Source organism: Zonotrichia leucophrys, unplaced genomic scaffold (assembly GCF_028769735.1).
Source record: "Zonotrichia leucophrys gambelii isolate GWCS_2022_RI unplaced genomic scaffold, RI_Zleu_2.0 Scaffold_97_166073, whole genome shotgun sequence".
NCBI classification, from domain to species: domain Eukaryota; kingdom Metazoa; phylum Chordata; class Aves; order Passeriformes; family Passerellidae; genus Zonotrichia; species Zonotrichia leucophrys.
Window position 1 is genome coordinate 31068 of NW_026992302.1, and position 15002 is coordinate 46069.

The window sequence follows — 15002 nt, forward strand, 5'->3', positions numbered from 1 at the left end:
AGGAAAAAATGGGAAAAAACCCCAAAAACAGCAAAAAAGGAGGCCAAAAAATCCAAAATGGAGAGCGAGGAAGAGGAGGAGGAAGATGAGGAGGAGGAAGATGAGGAAGAGGAAGATTCAGAGCGGGAAAATGGGAGAAAACCAGGAAAAAACGGGGAAAAAACCAAAAAAATTATTAAAAAAGGGGCCAAAAAAGGGAAAATTGAGAGTGAGGAAGAGGAGGAGGAAGAGGATGATGATGAGGAAGGCTCAGATGGAAAAAATGGGAGAAAATCAGGAAAAAATGGAAAAAATCAGACAAAAATATGAAAAAAACGCAAAAAACGGCAAAAAAAGGGAAAATGGAGAGCGAGGAAGAGGAGGATGAAGATGAGGAGGAGGAAGATGAGGAAGAGGAAGATTCAGAGTGGGAAAATGAACAAAAAAAGGGAAAAAATAGGAAAAAATCCCAAAAAATTATAAAAAAAGCGGCCAAAAAAGGGAAAATGGAGAGTGAGGAAGAGGAGGATGAAGATGAGGAGGACGAAGATGAAGATGAGGAAGGCTCAGATGGAAAAAATGGGAGAAAATCAGGAAAAAAATCAGACAAAAATATGAAAAAACCGCAAAAAAAGGCAAAAAAAGGGAAATTGAAAGCGAGGAAGAGGAGGATGAAGAGGAAGATTCAGACAGAAAAGATAGGAAAAAATCAGGAAAAATTGGGGAAAAATCCCCCAAAATTATAAAAAAAGCGGCCAAAAAAGGGAAAATGGAGAGTGAGGAAGAGGAGGATGAAGATGAGGAGGAAGAGGAGGATGAAGAGGAAGATTCAGATGGAAAAAATGGGAAAAAAGGAGGAAAAAATGGGAAAAAATTGGAAAAAATGGTGAAAAAACCATCAAAAACGGCAAAAAAAAAGAAAAGTGAAAGTGAGGAAGAGGAGGATGAAGATGAGGATGAAGAGGAAGATTCAGACAGGAAAGATGGGAAAAAATCAGGAAAAATTGGGGAAAAATCCCCCAAAATTATAAAAAAAGCGGCCAAAAAAGGGAAAATTGAGAGTGAGGAAGAGGAGGATGAAGATGGGGAGGAAGAGGATGATGATGAGGAAGGCTCAGATGGAAAAAATGGGAAAAAAGGAGGAAAAAATGGGAAAAAGTCAGACAAAAATATGAAAAAAACCAAAAAACGGCAAAAAAAAAGAAAATTGAGAGTGAGGAAGAGGAGGATGAAGATGAGGAGGAAGAGGAGGATGAAGAGGAAGATTCAGACCGGGAAAAAACAGGAAAAAATCGGAAAAAATCAGAAAAAATGGTGAAAAAAACCCCAAAAACGGCAAAAAAAAAGAAAAGTGAAAGTGAGGAAGAGGAGGATGAAGATGAGGAGGAAGAGGAGGATGAAGAGGAAGATTCAGACCGGGAAAATGGGAGAAAAACAGGAAAAAATGGAAAAAAATCCAAAAAAATTATAAAAAAAGGGGCCAAAAAAGGGAAAATGGAGAGTGAGGAAGAGGAGGATGAAGATGAGGAGGAAGAGGAAGATGAAGAGGAAGATTCAGACAGAAAAGATGGGAAAAAATCAGGAAAAATTGGGGAAAAATCCCCAAAAATTATAAAAAAAGCGGCCAAAAAAGGGAAAATGGAGAGTGAGGAAGAGGAGGATGAAGATGAGGAGGAAGAGGATGAAGATGAGGAAGGCTCAGATGGAAAAAATGGGAAAAAAAACGGAAAAAATGGTGAAAAAACCGCAAAAAATGGCAAAAAAAGGGAAAATTGAGAGCGAGGAAGAGGAGGATGAAGAGGAGGAGGAAGAGGAGGATGAAGAGGAAGATTCAGACCGGGAAAATGGGAAAAAAATGGGAAAAAATGGAAAAAATCGGAAAAAACCTAAAAAAAACCAAAAAAGAAAAAAGAAAAGTGAAAGTGAGGAAGAGGAGGATGAAGAGGAGGAGGAAGAAAAACCCAAAAAATCAAAAAAAAATCCCAAAAAATCCCCAAAAAATCCCGGAAATTCCTCTGGGTCGGATTCCGAGGATTTGCCGTTGGCAAAATGGGCGGAAAAAAGGAAAAATCGGGGAAAGGAGGAAGAGGAGGAGAAGAGGAAGAAGAGGAAGAGGAGGAAGGACGAGGAGGAGGAAGAGGAGGAGTGGTGGAGGCGCGGGAAGGTGAAAAATTCAGAATTTTTGGGGGTTTTTTTGGAAAATTTGGGAATTTTGGGGCAATTTTTTGGGTGGAATTTTGAGGAAAATTTTTGGGAATTTTTGTTGGAATTTCCGGGAAAAAATTGGAAATTTTTAGGAGGAAAATTTGGAATTTTTGTTGGGAATTTGGGGATTTTTTGCGGTAAAGTTTTGAGGTTTTGGAGGGGACTTCAAAGGAAAAATTGAGATTTTTTATGGGGGAATTTTGAGGGAAAATTGGGGATTTTAGGGAAAATTTTGGGGGGGGAATTTGGGATTTTTTTGGGGAAATTTTGGGAAAATTTGCGGTAAAATTTGCAAATTTTGGAAACATTTTTTTGGGATTTTTGGGGAAATTTGGGGGGTAAAATCTGAAATTTTGGAGTTGGGATTTTCAGAGAAAATTGGGGATTTTTGGGCAAATTTGTGAAATTTTTGGGGGAATTTTGGAGGGAATTGGAGGAGGAATTTTGGGAAAATTTTGGAGAATTTCTGGGGATTTATGGTGGAAATTTCGGCATTTTCGGGGGGGATTCGGGGAAATGTTTGGGTGCCAATTGGGGATTTTGAGGGAGGAATTTGGGGAAATTTTTGGGGGCTTTTTGGGGAAATTCAGGGAAAAATTTGGGGATTTTTTGGGTGGAATTTTTGTGGGGATAATTTTGGGGATATTTGGGGAGGGAATTGCAGTGAATTTGTGAGGGGAAAAATTTGAAATTTTGAAATTTGAAAGTTTGAAATTTTAAATTTAAAAATTTGAAAATTTGTCGGGAGATTTTGGTGGAATTTTTGGGGAGTATTTGGGGGAGGAATTTTTGGTTATTTCTAAAAATTTCGGTCAAATTTTAATAGAATTTTGCACAAAATTCATAAAATTTATCATAAATTCCAGATTTTTTCTCAATTTTCCCACCCCCCCCGAATTTTCCTTAACCCCACAAATCCTTCCCCTCCCCCCCTCCAATTCCCGCCAAAATTCCCGCCAAAATCCCCAATTTTCCCTCATTTCCCGCCAATTCCCCCATGAGTGGGCGTGGCTTCCTCCAAGCTCCGCCCCCTCATTACAAACCCCGCCCCCTCACGCTAAGCCCCGCCCCCAGGACCCACCGGAAGTGGCGCGGTTGAAGCGATACCTCCGAGCCGCTGGGGGGCGCCCCAATTACAAACAGCTCTTCCGGAAGTGCCGCAGCCGCCGCGAGGTCCTGGAGGCGCTCAGGGGCGCCCTGCGCGACCTGGGGCTGCGAGGTACCGCGAATTTGGGGGGAAATTCGGGAATTTTGGGGATTTTTTGAGAATTTTTGTGGGATTTTGGGGGGTTTGGGGTGGATTTCAGGGGGTTTTGGGTGGGTTTGAGGGGATTTTGAGGGGGTTTTAGGGGGTTTTTAGGGGGGATTTGGGGGCTCGGCGCGGAGCGGAACTCGATGGTACGTGAGGGGAATTGTGAGGGAATTTTTGAAAAGGTAAAAATTTACAATTTTTTGAGGAAACTTTGGGGAATTTTGGGGAAAAATGGGAATTTTTGGGATTTTGAGGCAATTTTGGTGGAATTTTGGGTAAATTTTTGGGGAGATTTGAGGGGATTTGAGGAACTCCGCCGCCAGGTCCTGGCGCGGAGCGGAACTCGATGGTACGTGAGGGGACTTGGGGAATTGTGAGGGAATTTTTGAAAAAAATGGGAAAAATTTGGAATTTTTTGGGGAAAAATGGGAATTTTGGAGGGAATTTTGGGATTTTGAGGCTATTTTGGTGGAATTTTGGGTGAATTTTTGGGGAGATTTGAGGGGATTTGAGCAATTCCGCCGCCAGGTCCTGGCGCGGAGCGGAACTCGATTGTACGTGAGGGGACTTGGGGAATTGTGAGGGAATTTTGGAAAAAAATGGGAAAAATTTGGAATTTTTTGGGGAAAAATGGGAATTTTGCAAGGAATTTTGGCATTTTGAGGCAATTTTGGTGGAATTTTGGGTGAATTTTTGGGGAGATTTCAGGGGATTTGAGGAACTCCGCCGCCAGGTCCTGGAGGCGCTCAGGGGCGCCCTGCGCGACCTGGGGCTGCAAATTTGGGGTGAAATTCGGGAATTTTGGGATTTTTTGAGGATTTTTGTGGGATTTTGGGGGGTTTGGGGTGGGTTTGAGGGATTTTGAGGGGTTTTAGGGGGTTTTTAGGGGGGATTTGGGGGCTCGGCGCGGAGCGGAACTCGATGGTACGTGAGGGGAATTGGGGAATTGTGAGGGAATTTTTGAAAAAAATGGGAAAAATTTACAATTTTTTGAGGAAACTTTGGGGGGATTTGGGGAAAAATGGAATTTTAGGGAAAATTTGGGAATTTTAGGGAAAAAATTGGGAAAATTTGGGATTTTGGAGTGGAATTTTGGTGGGTTTTTGGATGGAATTTTGGGGGGATTTCAGGGAATTTTGGGGGAATTTTATGGATTTCTTGGAATTTGTCGGAATTGGAGGATTTTGGGTGGATTTTGAGGCAGATTTTTGGAAATTTGGAATTTTGAGAACGATTTTTGGGTCCATTTTGGGGGGAATTTTGAGATTTTTCAGGCTATTTATGGGGAGGGTTTTGGGAAAAATTTCAGGATTTTTGGGATTTTGAAGGGGAATTTTGGGGGTTTTTGGGTGGAATTTTGGGGGTTTTTGGATGGAATTTTGTGGGGATTTCGGGGAATTTTGGGGGAATTTTATGGATTTCTTGGAATTTGCCGGAATTTGAGGATTTTGGGCGGATTTTGGGTGGATTTTGGGTGAATTTTGGCCTTTTCCAGGCGCCCCCTCCCTGGCCCGCTGCCGCCGCCTCGGCCGCCGCCGCGAGGAAAAAGCCGAACTCGCCGCCCTCGACGCCTCCAACATTTTACCCGGTAAAAACCCCAAAAAACCCCCAAATTTCACCAAATTTCCTCAAATTCACAATTTTTAACCTTTTCTTTTCCCTCCCCAGCGAGATCCAGAAGAAGAAACCCCGAAATTGCCCCAAAATCACCCCCAAAATCGGCGCTGCCCCCCCCGGATTGGTCGCGGCTCCGCGGCGTCGTCAGCTCCGACAGCGAGTGAAGGGAGTTTGGAATTTTATTTTTGGGGGGAATTTTTGGGGTTTTGGGGGTTTTTATGGGTTTGGGGTTGGTGTTGTAAAGTTGTAATAAAGGTTGGAGATGTTGTTGTAAAAATGGCCTAAAAATGGTTGGAAAAATGCCCAAAATCACCTTAAAATCGCTGTAAAAATCCTCAAAATCACCCCAAAAATCAACCCAAAATTAGTGAAAAAATGCCCCAAAAAATACCAAAAATTGCCCTAAAAATACCAAAAATTGCCCCAAAAAATGGATCCAAAATTCCCCTAAAAATCACCAAAAAATCGCCCTAAAATTCCCACGCAAATCACTCCAAAAATCACCCTCAAAAATGAGATCAAAATCCCCCAAAAAGGCCCAAAAATGGTCTTAAAAATCACCCCCCAAATCCTCAAAAATTGCCCCAAAATCCCCCAAAGTCCCAAGAATTGCCCCAAAAAATGGCTCCAAAATTCCCCTAAAAATACCAAAAAATTCCCAAAATATCACTCTAAAATTCCCACGAAATCACTTCAAAAATCACCCCCAAAAATGAGATCAAAATCCCCCAAAATGGCCCAAAAATGGTCTTAAAAATCACCCCCCAAATCCTCAAAAATTGCCCCAAAATCCCCAAAAATTGCCCCAAAAAATCCCCAAAAAATGGCTCCAAAATTCCCCTAAAAATACAAAAAAATCCTCCAAAAATCGCCCTAAAATTCCCACGCAAATCACTCCAAAAATCACCCTCAAAAATGAGATCAAAATCCCCCAAAAAGGCCCAAAAATGGTCTTAAAAATCACCCCCCAAATCCTCAAAAATTGCCTCAAAAATTCCTCCAAAATCGGCTCCAAAATCACCCCCCAAATCCTCAAAAATTGCCCCAAAATCCCCAAAAATTGCCCCAAAAAATCCCCAAAATTTCCCTCAAAAATCACCCTAAAAATGCCCAAAAATCTCCCTGAAAATTGCCAAAAAATCCTAAACTCTCACCTCAAAAAATCACCCCACAAATGGCCTCAAAAATCCCAAAAATGGCCCCCAAACCCCCCTATAGAACCCCATAAATCCCCTATAGAACCCCATAAATCCCCCCAAACCCCTCTAGAACCCTATAGAACCCCTATAGAACCCTCTAGAACCCCATAGAACCCCAAAACCCCCTATAGAACCCCATAAACCCCTCTAGAACCCTACAGAACCCCATAGAACCCTATAGAGCCCCTATGAAACCCTATAGAACCCTGCTAAACCCTATAGAACCCCCCCAAACGCTTATAGAACCCCTTTAGAACCCATAAATCCCCCAAACCCGATAGAACCCCCACAAACCCCTCTAGGACCCTACAGAACCCCCACAAACCCCTATAGAACCCCTATGGGGCCCTATAGAACCCCGCTAAATCCCTATAGAACCCTACGGATCCCCCTTAAACCCTTATAGAACCCCTGTGAAACCCTATAGAACCTGTATAGAACCCTATAGAACCCCAAAACCCCTTATAGGAGCCCCATAAACTCCTCTAGAGCCCTATAGAAACTCTGCGGAACCCCTATAGAACCCCATAAATCTCCCCCCAAACCCCTATAGAACCCCCCAAACCCTTACAGAACCCCATAGAACGCCCATAAACCCCTTTAGAAACTCTATAGAATTCCTATAGAACCCCTATAGAACCCCAAAAACCCCCTATAGAACCCCCATAAACCCCTATAGAACCCCTAAAGGACCCTATAGAAATCCTATGAAACCATATAGAACCAGTATAGAACCCTAAAGAACCGCTAAAACCCCCCCAAACCCCCATAGAACCCCATAAATCCCCCTCAAACCCATATAAAACCCTATAGAACCACCAAAACCCCTATAAAGCCCCTATAGAACCCCATAAATCTCCCCCAACCCCTATAGAATGCTCCCAAACCCCATATAGAACCCTAAAAACCCCTCTAGGACTCTTTAGAGCCCCCCCCCAAATCCCTGTAGAACCCTATTGAACCCCCAAAACCCCTTTAGAACCCCTATAGAACCCCACAAACCCTAAAGAACCCATAAAACCCCATTAGAACCCGTAATAGAACCCCATAGAACCCCTATAGAACTCCCCCAAACCCCTATAGAACCCTATAGAACCCCCAAAACCCCTTTAGAACCCCTATAGAACCCCATAGAACCCCCCCAAACCCCTATAGAACCCCCAAAACCCCTTTAGAACCCTCAAAAAAATCTATTTAGAACCCCGCAAACCCCTATAGAACCATATAGAACCCCTAAAACCCCTTTAGGACCCGATAGAACCCCGATAGAAACGCTCCCCCCCTCCTTTGTCCGCTACCGGATCCCGTACATGCGGCCCCGCCCACGCGCGTGTGACGTCAGTGGAGGGGGGCGTGGCCTGCGCGGCCCCCGTAAAGGTCGGGGCTATAAATAGCAACGGGCGCGTGCGGAGGCGCATGCGCAGGTACGGGGAGGGTGTGGGGGCTATGGGGGCTATGGGGGATATGGGGGGGATATGGGGGGGTTCTATGGGGCTGTGGGGGGATATGGGGGGGCTATGGGGGGGCTATGGGGGGGCTATATGGGGGGGCTATGGGGGCGATATGGGGGGATATGGGGGGGCTATGGGGGATATGGGGGGGCTATGGGGGATATGGGGGGATATGGGGGGGATATGGGGGGCTATGGGGGATATGGGGGGGCTATGGGGATATGGGGGGCTCTATGGGGGATATGGGGGGGCTATGGGGGGATATGGGGATATGGGGGGCTCTATGGGGATATGGGGGGGCTATGGGGGATATGGGGGGGCTCTATGGGGATATGGGGGCTCTATGGGGGATATGGGGGGCTATGGGGGATATGGGGGGGCTCTATGGGGGATATGGGGGGGCTCTATGGGGATATGGGGGGGCTCTATGGGGATATGGGGGGGATATGGGGATATGGGGGGGATATGGGGATATGGGGGGGCTATATGGGGATATGGGGGGGCATATATGGGGATATAGGGGGGGCTATGGGGATATGGGGGGGGCTATGGGGGGATATGGGGGGGCTCTATGGGGATATAGGGGGATATGGGGGGATATGGGATATGGGGGGGATATGGGGGGGCTCTATGGGGGATATGGGGGGCTATGGGGGATATATGGGGGGCTATGGGGGGATATGGGGGGCTCTATGGGGGATATGGGGGGGCTCTATGGGGGATATGGGGGGGCTTATGGGGGATATGGGGGGCTCTATGGGGATATGGGGGCTATGGGGATATGGGGGGCTCTATGGGGGATATGGGGGGGCTCTATGGGGATATTGGGATGTGGGGGGATATTGGGACCCCGTCATTCCCAGTGTCCACTCCCAGTGTCCACTCCTCATTCCCAGTCTCCACGCCATGTCCACTCTATTGTCCACTCTCCATTCCCACTGTCCACTCCCAGTGTCCACTCCATGTCCGCCCCGCTGTCCACTCTCCATTTCCAGTGTACACTCAGATTCCACCCCACTGTCCACTCCCAGTGTCCACTCTGTGTCCAGTGTCCATTCCCCATTCCTGGTGTCTACTCCTGCTGTCCATTGTCCACTCTGTGTCCACTCCATTGTCCACTCTGTGTCCACTCCCCATTCCCAGTATTCACCCCACTGTCCACTCCCATTGTCCACTCCCCATTTCCACTGTCCACTCCATTGTCCACTCTGTGTCCACTCCCCATTCCCACTGTCCGCTTCACTGTCCACTCCAGTGTCCACTCCCAGCATCCAGTGTCCACTCTCAATGTCCAGTGTCCACTCCCAATGTCCACTCCCCATTCCCAGTGTCCACTCTGTGTCCACTCCAGTGTCCACTCCCCACTCTCAGTGTCCAATCCATTGTCCACTCTGTGTCCACCCCATTGTCCAGTGTCCACTCCCCATTCCCACTCCCCATTCCCACTGTCCACTCTGTGTCCACTCCCACTGTCCACTCCAGTGTCCACTCCCAGCATCCAGTGTCCACTCTCAATGTCCAGTGTCCACTCCCCATTCCCACTGTCCACTCCCACTGTCCACTCTGTGTCCACTCCATTGTCCACTCCATGTCCACTCCCCACTCTCAGTGTCCACTCTGTGTCCACTCTGTGTCCACTCCACTGTCCACTCTGTGTCCACTCCCCACTCTGTGTCCACCCCATTGTCCACTCCGTGTCCACTCTGTGTCCACTCTCAGTGTCCACTCCATGTCCACTCCCCACTCTCATTGTCCACTCTGTGTCCACTCTGTGTCCACTCCATTGTCCACTGTGTCCACTCCCCACTCTCATTGTCCACTCTGTGTCCACTGTGTGTCCACTCTGTGTCCACTCTGTGTCCACTCCCCACTCTCATTGACCACTCCACTGTCCACTCCGTGTCCACTGTGTCCACTCCACTGTCCACTCCGTGTCCACTCTGTGTCCACTCCACTGTCCACTCTGTGTCCACTCCCCACTCCATTGTCCACTCTGTGTCCACTCTGTGTCCACTCTGTGTCCACTCCGTGTCCACTCCCCACTCTCATTGTCCACTCCACTGTCCACTCCGTGTCCACTCCACTGTCCACTCTGTGTCCACTCCCCACTCCATTGTCCACTCTGTGTCCACTCTGTGTCCACTCCCCACTCTCATTGCCCACTCCAATGTCCACTCTGTGTCCACTCCCAGTGTCCACTCTGTGTCCACTCCCCAATCTCATTGTCCACTCTGTGTCCACTCCATTGTCCACTCTGTGTCCACTCCCAGTGTCCACTCTGTGTCCACTCCCCACTCTCAGTGTCCACTCTGTGTCCACTCCATTGTCCACTCTGTGTCCACTCCCAGTGTCCACTCTGTGTCCACTCCATGTCCACTCCCCATTCCCACTCCCCACTCCACTGTCCACTCTGTGTCCACTCCCCACTCTCATTGTCCACTCTGTGTCCACTCTCAGTGTCCACTCCGTGTCCACTCCCCACTCTCATTGTCCACTCTGTGTCCACTCCATGTCCACCCCATTGTCCAGTGTCCACTCCCCACTCCATTGTCCACTCCATGTCCACTCCCCACTCTCAGTGTCCACTCTGTGTCCACTCTGTGTCCACTCTGTGTCCACTCTGTGTCCACTCCCCACTCCATTGTCCACTCCATGTCCACTCCCCACTCTCAGTGTCCACCCCATTGTCCACTCTGTGTCCACTCTCATTGTCCACTCCCTTGTCCACTCTGTGTCCACTCTGTATCCACTCTGCGTCCACTCCATTGTCCACTCTGTGTCCACTCTCAATGTCCAGTGTCCACTCCCCATTCCCACTGTCCACTCCCTTGTCCACTCTGTGTCCACTCTGTATCCACTCTGCGTCCACTCCATTGTCCACTCTGTGTCCACTCCACTGTCCACTCCGTGTCCACTCTGTGTCCACTCCCCATTCCCACTCCCCACTCCATTGTCCACTCTGTGTCCACTCTGTGTCCACTCCCCATTCCCACTGCCCACTCCATTGTCCACTTTGTGTCCACTCCCAGTGTCCACTCTGTGTCCACTCTGTGTCCACTCCATGCCCACTGCAGCCCCATGTCGGCGCTGGACATTGTCCGCGGCGGTGGCCGGAGCCTGGATCGCCGCCTGGCCCGAGTGTCCGGCGCGGCGCTGCTGGCCGGGCTGCGGGCGGCCGGAGCCGTGTCCGAGCCCGAGGCGGCCGCGCTCGGCCGGCCGGACAGCGGGGGGTGGACGCGGCGACTCCGCGCTCTGGCCGCGGCCAAAGGTGAGTGGACGTGCCGGACGCTGCTGGCCGTGCTCGAGGGGCTGGAGGGGCCGCCCCCGCCGGGGCCCTTCGGTGAGCGAGTGACCACTGCTGTGTCCGGCCGAGGGTGGTGGTCACTCGGGTGGTCACTCTGGTGGTCACTCCGGTGGTCATTTTGGGGATTTTTTGGGATTTTTTTTCCCAATTTTTATGACCCAAATTTCAGTGAGTGACCGCTGTGGTGTCCAGCCGAGGGTGGTGGTCACTCCGGTGGTCACTCTGGTGGTCACTCAGTGGTCACTCCAGTGGTCATTTTGGGGTTTTTTTTGGATTTTTTTTTCCATTTTTCCCAAGTTTTATGACCCAAATTTCAGTGAGTGACCGCTGTGGTGTCCAGCTGAGGGTGGTGGTCACTCTGGTGGTCACTCCAGTGGTCATTTTGGGGATTTTTTGGGATTTTTTTTTTCCATTTTTCCCAATTTGTATGACCCAAATTTCAGTGAGTGACCACTCTGATGTCCAGCTGTGGGATGAGTGACCAGTGGTCACTCCATTGGTCACTCCAGTGGTCATTTTGGGGATTTTTTGGGATTTTTTTTCCATTTTCTCCAGGTTTTTTTGACCCAAATTTAAGTGAGTGACCACTCCAATGTCCAGCCATGGGGTCACTCTGGTGGTTACTCATTGGTCACTCAGTGGTCACTCCAGTGGTCACTCCGGTGGTCATTTTGGGGATTTTTGGGGGATTTTCCTCATTTTCTCCAGGTTTTTATGACCCAAATTTCAGTGAGTGACCACTCTGATGTCCAGCCATGGGGTCACTCTGGTGGTTACTCATTGGTCACTCAGTGGTCACTCATTGGTCACTCAGTGGTCACTCAGTGGTCACTCTGTGGTCACTCAATGGTTACTCATTGGTCGCTCGTGGTCACTCATTGGTCACTTATTGGTCACTCAGTGATCACTCAGCGGTCACTCATTGGTCACTCAGCGGTCACTCAGTGGTCACTCATTGGTCACTCAGCGGTCACTCCATGGTCACTCAGCGTCACTCAGTGGTCACTCAGGCAGGTCAATGGTCACTCAGCGGTCACTCAGTGGTCACTCAGTGGTCACTCCGTGCTCACTCAGCGGTCACTCAGTGGTCACTCATTGGTCACTCAGAGGTCACTCATTGTTCACTCAGTGGTCACTCAGCGGTCATCTTGTCACTCTGATCACTCCGTGTCACTCAGTGTCACTCTGTCACTCATGGTACCTGGTCACTCGGTCAGTGTCACTCGTGTCACTCGTGGTCACTCATTGTCACTCATTGGTCACTCAGTCACTGGTCATGTCTCTGTGGTCACTCATGGTCACTCAGTGGTCACGCATTGTCACCCATTGGTCACATGTCACTCAATGCTTGGGATATAGGTCACTCGTGGTCACTCAGTGGTCACTCAGTGGTCACTCCGTGGTCACTCAGGCAGGTCAATGGTCACTCATTGGTCACTCAGTGGTCGCTCTGCGGTCACTCAGTGGTCACTCAATGGTCACTCATTGGTCACTCTGTGGTCACTCAGTGATCACTTACATTGGCACGTGTCATATTGCACCGTGGTCACTCGTTTCTCGCAGATTTCATGGTCACTCCATTGGTCACTCGGTCACTCATTCGTCACTCCGTGGTCCGTGCATGGTCCACGACCGTGGTCGGAGCGCCGGTAAAGGGTCACTAGTGCACCAGTGATTGGCCCGTTTTCCCCGTTTTTCGCAGATTTTCTGGACCCCCATCGCGACTCCGCCCCCTCGCACCGCTCGGACTGTCCGTGCTGCCGGACGGAGCCGTGGCCGGAGCCGCGGCCGGAGCCCGAGTGGACACCACGTGAGGAGGATGAGGAAGGAGCCGGACCTGGGGAGGAAGGCCCCGAGGAGGAGGAGGAGGGAGAGGAGGCCGAAAATGAGGAAAAAACGGCCGAAAACGGTGAAAGAGAGGGCGAGGATGAGGAGGGAGAGGCCGGAAACGGCGATGAAGGCCCCGAGGATGAGGAGGGAGGTGATGAAGGCCCCGAGGATGAGGAGGAAGAACCCAAAAATGACGATGAAGGCCCCGAGGATGATGATGGCGGAGGTGATGAAGATGATGATGGTGGCGGAGGTGATGAAGGCCCCGAGGATGAGGAGGAAGAACCCAAAAATGACGATGAAGGCCCCGAGGATGATGATGGTGGAGATGATGAAGGCCCCAATGCTGAAGATGGAGGCAATGATGATGATGATGGTGGTGGCGGCGGAGGTGATGAAGGCCCCGGTGATGATGATGATGATGGAGGAGGAGGGGATGAAGATTAAAGGGAGGGGCTGAGGAGGAGGAGGAGGAGGGTGGGGAGGAAGATGATGGAGGAGATGAAGATGATGATGATGGCGGAGGTGATGAAGGCCCCCAATGGTGAAGATGGAGGAGATGAAGATGATGATGATGGTGGAGGTGATGAAGGCCCCCAATGGTGAAGGCCCCGAGGATGAGGAGGAAGAACCCAAAAATGGCGATGAAGGCCCCGAGGATGATGATGATGGTGGCGGCGGAGGCGATGAAGGCCCCAATGGTGATGATGATGATGATGGAGGAGGAAGGGGATGAAGATTAAAGGAAGAGGCTGAGGAAGAGGAGGAGGAGGGTGGGGAGGAAGATGATGGAGGAGATGAAGATGATGATGATGATGGCGGAGGTGATGAAGGCCCCAAGGATGAGGAAGAACCCAAAAATGGCGATGAAGGCCCCGAGGATGATGGTGGTGGAGGTGATGAAGGCTCCAATGATGAAGGTGGAGGTGATGAAGATGATGGTGGAGGCGATGAAGGCCCCAATGCTGAAGATGGAGGCAATGATGATGATGATGGTGGTGGTGGTGGAGGCGATGAAGGCCCCGCTGATGATGATGATGGAGGAGGAGGAGGAGGGGATGAAGATTGAAGGGAGGGGCTGAGGAGGAGGAGGAGGAGGGTGGGGAGGAAGATGATGGAGGAGATGAAGATGATGAAGATGATGATGATGATGATGATGAAAATGAGGAAGAATTTTGGGTCAAAAAAATCCCAAAATGGATCCTTGGTCCTCCATGAAGATGAAGATGAAGATGGCCTCCATGATGATGATGATGATGATGAAGATGAGGAGGAATTTTGGGTCAAAAAAATCCCAAAATGGACACTTGGGTTGTGATGATGATGATGACGATGATGATGAAGCTGAAGACAAGAAATTTTGGGTCAAAAAAATCCCAAACTGGACCTTTGGACCATGATGATGATGATGAAGATGAAGATGAGGAGGAATTTTGGGTCAAAAAAATCCCAAAATGGACACTTAGGCCTTCATGAAGATGATGAAGATGAAAATGATGATGATGAAGGTGAAGAAGACGAAGAAATTTGGGTCAAAAAAATCCCAAAATGGACACTTGGTCCTCCATGATGATGATGATGATGAAGATGAAGATGAATTTTGGGTCCAAAAAAGCCCAAATTGGGTCATTGTCCCACCCCCACCCCCACCCGGAGCCTTCCTCCCTCCCCTCCTCCCCCTCGCCCCGCCCACAACAAAGCCCCGCCCACAATAAAGCCCCGCCCACAATAAAGCCCCGCCCCCTCGGCTTTGTCCACTTTGGATTCTCCTTGACCACACGATGACCAATGGTCACTCTGGGGGCGTGGCCTTGACCCAACAATAACCAATGGTCACTCTGGGGGCGTGGCCTTGACCCAACAATGACCAATGGTCACTCTGGGGGCGTGGCCTTGATTTCACAATGACCAATGGTCACTCTGGGGGCGTGGCCTTGATCTCACAATGACCAATGGTCACTCTGGGGGCGTGGCCTTGACCCAACAATGACCAATGGTCACTCTGGGGGCGTGGCCTTGACCCAACAATAACCAATGGTCACTCTGGGGGCGTGGCCTTGATTTCACAATAACCAATGGTCACTCTGGGGGCGTGGCCTTGATTTCACAATGACCAATGGTCACTCTGGGGGCGTGGCCTTGATTTCACAATGACCAATGGTCAC

The 15002-nt window shown here is 49.3% G+C and overlaps 1 protein-coding gene and 1 long non-coding RNA gene across 3 annotated transcripts; both read left to right on the forward strand.

Moving 5' to 3' along the window:
- Positions 1–1887: 1887 nt before the first annotated feature.
- LOC135460765 (uncharacterized) lies at positions 1888–5637 on the forward strand. Its single transcript, XR_010443298.1, has 4 exons — positions 1888–2143; positions 3259–3403; positions 4932–5024; positions 5105–5637. It is a non-coding gene; the product is annotated as an uncharacterized LOC135460765 (long non-coding RNA).
- A 4704-nt stretch (positions 5638–10341) lies between these two features.
- On the forward strand, positions 10342–13511 carry LOC135460761 (transcription termination factor Rho-like). 2 transcript variants are annotated; one of them, XM_064737665.1, is made up of 4 exons: positions 10342–11043; positions 12710–12988; positions 13019–13362; positions 13421–13511. In XM_064737665.1, the coding sequence occupies exons 1-3, from the start codon at positions 10356–10358 to the stop codon at positions 13282–13284; spliced, it is 1233 nt and encodes a 410-aa protein (XP_064593735.1). In that variant the 5' UTR covers positions 10342–10355; the 3' UTR covers positions 13285–13362; positions 13421–13511. The 2 variants fall into 2 exon arrangements, with proteins under 2 accessions (XP_064593735.1, XP_064593734.1); XM_064737664.1 differs by having other exon boundaries at positions 12710–13362.
- Positions 13512–15002: the final 1491 nt, after the last annotated feature.

Bases quoted from the DNA above. Each gene is read 5' to 3' on its own strand.
- LOC135460761 (XM_064737664.1), top strand. From the start codon at position 10,356: ATGTCCACTCCCCACTCTCAGTGTCCACCCCATTGTCCACTCTGTGTC. The intron at 11,044-12,709 runs GTGAGCGAGTGA...CGTTTTTCGCAG, and splicing joins GCCCCCGCCGGGGCCCTTCG to ATTTTCTGGACCCCCATCGC.